The 6092-nt window shown below is 34.8% G+C and overlaps 1 protein-coding gene across 2 annotated transcripts in view; it reads right to left on the bottom strand.

Moving 5' to 3' along the window:
• Positions 1 to 307: 307 nt before the first annotated feature.
• The window catches only part of LOC101740018 (forkhead box protein L2), a 49962-nt gene continuing 44177 nt past the window's right edge, over positions 308 to 6092 (bottom strand). Inside the window, exons 8-11 of one of the 2 annotated variants that reach the window (XM_012693503.4) lie at positions 5407 to 5482; positions 4786 to 4908; positions 2893 to 3012; positions 308 to 2076 (exon numbers count right to left, since the gene is read on the bottom strand). In XM_012693503.4, coding sequence (XP_012548957.2) covers positions 2006 to 2076; positions 2893 to 3012; positions 4786 to 4908; positions 5407 to 5482 — 390 coding nt within the window. In that variant the 3' untranslated portion in view covers positions 308 to 2005. Of the gene's footprint in view, positions 2077 to 2886; positions 3013 to 4785; positions 4909 to 5406; positions 5483 to 6092 lie in introns of both variants that reach the window. The other variant, XM_004929893.5, reaches the window with a different exon arrangement.

Raw genomic sequence — 6092 nt, 5'->3', positions numbered from 1 at the left:
GGGTAGGCCTCCCACAAGGTGGGCCGACGACCTATTGAGGTTCGCGGGGATCCGCTGGATGCAGGCAGCGCAGGACCGGTCTTTGTGGCGGGCTTGGGGGAGGCCTATGTCCAGCAGTGGACGTCCATGGGCTGATAGGAAACATGCCATATTTGTGTGCTTCTGAGCACATTTGATTTAACTGGTACTAAGGGTATATCATTTTTTTTAATACTAAATCCGGCTCATTTGATGCTGCTACCCAAAACATAGGTAAGTGACGGCCCCATCAACAAAGAAAGGCAGAAGAGGATTTCAAAGAAACATATGCCATAACTAACATTTATTTTAGCGAATCCAAATTTTCTCGACATCATGATCACTAATTTTAAAAACACTCTTACATTTTATATTATACATTGATCACTACACCGATATTATATATTACAGTTGATTTATATGTAAATGATTAAACTAAATATTTATACGAACAAAGAACTACGGGACACTAAAATATAATAGTTTTAATTTTTTTTTTTTAACTTACCAAAAAAAAATACAATTTGGTTCCACTGAAACAATAATACTACAAACATTCACATTCAGTGATAAAACAATATCATAAACGTAAATAGATTTTAGACGAATAACTTACGAACATTTCTTGATTACAAAATACTCGTATGCTTTTGCATGGACTTACGACACTAGCTAGTTACGTCACTAATATAGGTAACATTGAACGATACACATAACTACAATACGATATACTCATAGAACTACCGTTTAAGCTATGGTAGAAACGTATTCAACACCCATAAGCTAACCTAGATATTAGGCGAACAAAACAAAATCAACTGTGACTCACTAATCGAATGTGAAGTTGAAAAAAGATTCGTTCATCGTGAACCATTGTCCGTTTTGATTTCTCGTCGCTATTTCGAGATCCAAATAATCACATTGTTCTATTTTCTAAAGTACATACATATATATATTTCTTTTCGTATGAGAGTCAGTGGCGTAGCTAGGTAACCAAGGGCCCTGGGGCAAATTAAAAAATGGGGCCCCAATGCTATGTAAGCTGATTAGGTTTTAACAAATAAAAATATGAAATACTTTAAAAATCCTAAGCTACTTTAGCTGTTTTTTGTGCACTGTAGGGCAGGTAATAAAAATGTTAAACAGTAACAACATAAATTACAATTAATACTTGGTGTAGGTTTGGCTAATAACACGAAATAGGGAGGATTCAAAAGTTTAATATATAAAGGTCGGGCACTATCGGCAATAAAACGCACATATCACTATCCATCAAATTGACAGCACTGCCAACCTACAGAAATAATTCAGGGGAATTCCCTAGGCATAACTTTTGAATTTCTCTCAACTGAGTTTTCATGATTAAAGTGGGGTTGCAACCTGTCATATTTATTTTAAAAATAGGAGAAATTTCCAAAAGTTCAGTTCGATCAAGATTTCTAAGGATTCGTAAGGATTCGAGGGCCCCCTGAGCTTGAGGGCTCCGGGGCACTGCCCCGCCTGGCCCCTAGGTAGCTACGCCACTGATGAGAGTTCGACCGTTTGCCCGAATAAACAGAACTCATCAATTATTATATTTATATTTAAAATTCATCGTTCGGTAAGCATACAGTAATATTAAAAAAAAAAACAATACAATAGTACAATACGAGCCAAGCTGCAAATATCAGATTTATAAACGGAATTCTAAACGAAAATATGACCGTCAAAATTTTCAACAAAAACTTACATTAGGTACTTCTAGCACTTAATTTTTAATACCCACAAATCGAACAATAAACAAACAAACAAAAAACTACATTCACAACAAAACAATGTAATTCATAATTCATAACGACGACTGTACATAACACGCTCCGATAGTATGTATTATGTTCTAACTAAATATATTATATAATGATAAGCTTGTACGTACATTTTCTTTAAGCCCTTTATGTATGAGACTATAATATAAGACTCCGCACATTCACAGACTTCAGTTTTGTCTTTACATAAAACATTTAGAATAAGGAGCCGCGTTCGAAAGAAGACTCGACGAGGCCTCTTCTTTGACACCGACTGAAAGAAAGAAAAAAAATAGATTTTTAAAATTACAATAACAAGTTCGTACCGAATATGTGAATTCGCAAGTGCATTTCGTTGGCTAGAACATTGTGATAAGTGAAATTGAAGCACGCCACGAAAACATTATAATGCCATTAAAATACAAATTTCGTTTTCGGCGTTTTAATGTATTTTTATCACACAAGTTGAATATGAATATTAGTCTTTCACCTTATTTTTCTACGCAGACAGAAAAATATTTTACTATCTTCCATCTCAGTCCTGTAAACTGAATAATATCAACGAAAATCAACATCTACCACCGTCCAAGCATATGAAAAACAAATCACAACGACATGTTAATGTACCATAGAAATAAATCGTTTTTAAAACAACAACAACAACAACAACAAGACACATTCACCATTCGTAAGCTGCCATAAAAAAAACATATACTACTTAATAAAAGTATAAAAATATAAATTATTATAGAAATTACCATAGAGATTTGTTCAAATCAGTACACATAATAACAAAAGTGAAACTAGCTAAATGACGAAAAAAGAGACAGAAAGAGAGAGAGAAAGAGAAAGAAAATGAAAACTAAGAATTCACTTTTAGAAAATAGAACGATTAAATTTGCAACAAAATTTATTCCACAAAAAACGATCCAATCGAATTCAACCATTCAATATTACGAAAACAATAAAAGATTGTCTTCATAAAGGTTTAGCGTATACAGTGATGTACATAGCGGTTACAGTTAATATGGCATAAGTATATAATAGATAAGATATAAGATAAGAAACATTAAACAAAACCAACGGTCACCGTCTGGCCAGAAGGAGAAGCGCGCTCCCGCCGTGTCCGACGACGTGACGGCTTCGTGACGACGTGGCGGCGAGAAGTTACTCGACGGCACGTATCCGTGATTAGGGCTCGACGAACCTCCTAGAAATGATTAATGATATTAAAAAAAAAGGACATGCCCGCTGAATTTCTTGCCAATTCTTGTGATGTGTTTTTGTGAATTGGCGGTAGTTCTTTTGACGTTCAACAAGTATATAGGTACTTTCATTTATGTTGAATTTTTTATTTATTTGATTTGATAATTCGAAACTAATTTCCTATTAGAGTCGTAACTTATAACATACTCGATTAGCCCACTAAGTTTCTCGTTAGATCTTCTGAGTGGGCCGCGATTTCGATACGGTGGTAGAATCTGCACTGCTCTGGCTAGGACTAGTGCTAGAATATTCTCTCAGGTTAAGCTAATGAGCTCAACTACCCGTCCGCGAGGTGCAGGAATAGAATAGGTAGGGATAATGACCCAATAGTATTTTTGGGCGTCGAGTCGAACGAAGGCCCACCCTGATCGTTCGCTTACAGTTCTGCTGGGCTTAGATAGTTTAGTAGAGTACCGTAAATGATATCTTCCACTTTAATACTTGGGGTTGGTGTTAGCGGCGCGTGCGGCGTCATATTTTCCAAAATAGAGTAAATGTACTCAACCCTTCGCGGGGCATAACGATCTAGAAATTGTATGAAAAAAAACCATTTCAACTTTCATAAAGAAGAAAAGTTATTACTTAATTTTTTAACATTCATGAATGTTGCAGCTTTAAAAAATTATGACCTAATACGAACAGAAATATGCAGATACTACAAAAAAAAAGATGGTAGTAAAAATACTCTCGTTGCCCTGCAGAGGGTTAACCTAATGTGTGTAAATTTTTCAATAAGGATGGCAACTTATTTATTACAATATTAGTTGAATTGTGCACTTTATTTAATCGTTACGTATCCTAAAACATCTGATATCTAGACATCATCGATGGTCAATGGTGACATGAGACAATTTAGCCTGAAAGCGCGTATTCGTATCGGCTAGCATAAAACACCGAAAAAAAGCTTAAATAACATAATATATATATTGAAATGACACTTTTGAAGCGGTTTCATATATGTTACAATTAATTGCATCATATTATTTGGATCAAGTTCGCTAATTCGCAAATTATGAAAATTCATTTTAATTTTGTGGAATTTGTTTATTAAACATGTCTTAGGTAATTTTAGAATTGAAATGACTATAAAATATCGCAAAAAACATAACTCTTACGCCTAGAGCTTTTAGTATTTAATTGAAAACGAAAAGAGCTTTAATCTCGCGATGCCTTCAATAAACTGCACAGTGACGCCATCTATCGAAAATTTTCCGACACTATCAGTTCTCTCAAATAACTATAGATGCCGCTACGGCGGAAAGCTTTTCGTGTAGTTCTGATATGAATTTGAATATATTAACTTAATTTTTATTTTGATAAAACTACACAATGACATCAAAATTTCTGATTTTGATTGTAAAGAAGATGTGTGTTTATTTTCCAATCAAAGTTTATTTTGATTTAGCCAAGATAAGAAGAGCGCAATAGGAGCTTTTCTTCTTAAGAAAATCTAAACTGCCCAAAAATTAAATATTGCACATGATTGAACAATGCACACTTCAACTAAAACAGAAGGTTACCATGGTAATTATAGGCAGAAATAAACTCATCATCTCGAATGAATTGTTATGAATTATACTAGATGAAAATGAAGAATGGCATTAGTTGAATTGGAAATTCTTAAAACTCAAATTTTTGATTCCACGTTCAAACAAAGGGATATAGTTAAAATCCCTAAAAGCAAATTGGTATAATAATATCATAATAAGCATCGTACCTTCAGGCCAGAAAGGTAATCTGACCGGCGTGTCCGAAGAAGTGACGATGTCGTGATGTCGACTAGGCGAGAAATCACCAACAGAGGAATTCGCATATGCAGGTCCTGGACTTGGCGGGCCGTCTGTAATCAAATCAAGTGTAATAATCTCAAAAATAGAAACAATATAGCTTTTTTATAGAACATAAATCGGTAGGCAGTGGCTTGGCTCTGCCCCTGGCATTGCTGAAGTCCATGGGCGACGGTAACCACTCACCATCAGGTGGGCCGTATGCTCGTCTGCGTACAAGCCTAAAAAGGCAAAAAAAAATCATAACCGAAACAAAAGTGCTCCGTAAAGCCTACAGGTCACGACCCTCAGCACTAGAAGAGGATAACTTTTTTAGAAACGGTTTTCTTTTAATACTAAATTCAAATGTGATTAATAATTATGTTACGGTATATTCAAATCATTCAAACAGAATATAAAGCAACTGTGCTCTAAAGCTTGTATTAAAATCCTTCATGTTAATTTCTGAAACACGTGAACTGCAATCTGACGATAAATGTTGGTACTAAAATACAACATGCATTTAAGAAGAATGCCGAGATATTTCTTACTCTTTTAATTTCGACACTCACCGATAGATGTCACTCCAATGGGATTGTACGAGTTGACGTGCGACATCGACTGCATGGGTTGCAGAGAGCTCGGGAACTGAAAATAGTATTACGAATTTATATTTCGTACTGTTTTAGATTATGAATAATAATTGAGCATTAGATGGGATTAGATATTTTTAATTAATTTAAGGCATGAGACCTTACGTAGCAATTCCCTTCTTGATGCAAGCAGAATAATTATTGTGATGCTCGCGTTTCGCAATGTATGAATAGCTACGTCTGGAGCTACGTCTGGGCGTCAGCTGATTTGTTAATCTGTATTCCGTTACGCAATTCGGAATATATATTAAAAAAAAAAAAAACAGTTCGGAAATGTCATATTTGAAATAAACGTTCCTTTATTAAATCCTTTTCAATTAATAATTTATTTTTTATTCGATTTTTTTTTTATGTAATATCGTGATTGGAAATATTATGTGCACTACAGACTGATTTCGACCCGTCGCCGATTCCTTTGCACCCAGTTTCTTGGTTCTAAACCTGTTTCTTCGGTCTTAGTCATCCTTACATTGTAGCTTTTAAAAGACTCCATTGAAGCATTGCGTAGGTACCTACTTAGAATGATAGATACAGTACGCATACCAGTGTACAATAACAGATACACTTATTACAGCTAATATTTGCACAATTAACGATATTCGATA

Source organism: Bombyx mori, chromosome 1 (genome assembly GCF_030269925.1).
Source record: "Bombyx mori chromosome 1, ASM3026992v2".
NCBI classification, from domain to species: Eukaryota; Metazoa; Arthropoda; class Insecta; order Lepidoptera; family Bombycidae; genus Bombyx; species Bombyx mori.
Note: the sequence above shows the minus strand (reverse complement) of the source record. Positions and strands in the feature narration are given on the sequence as shown.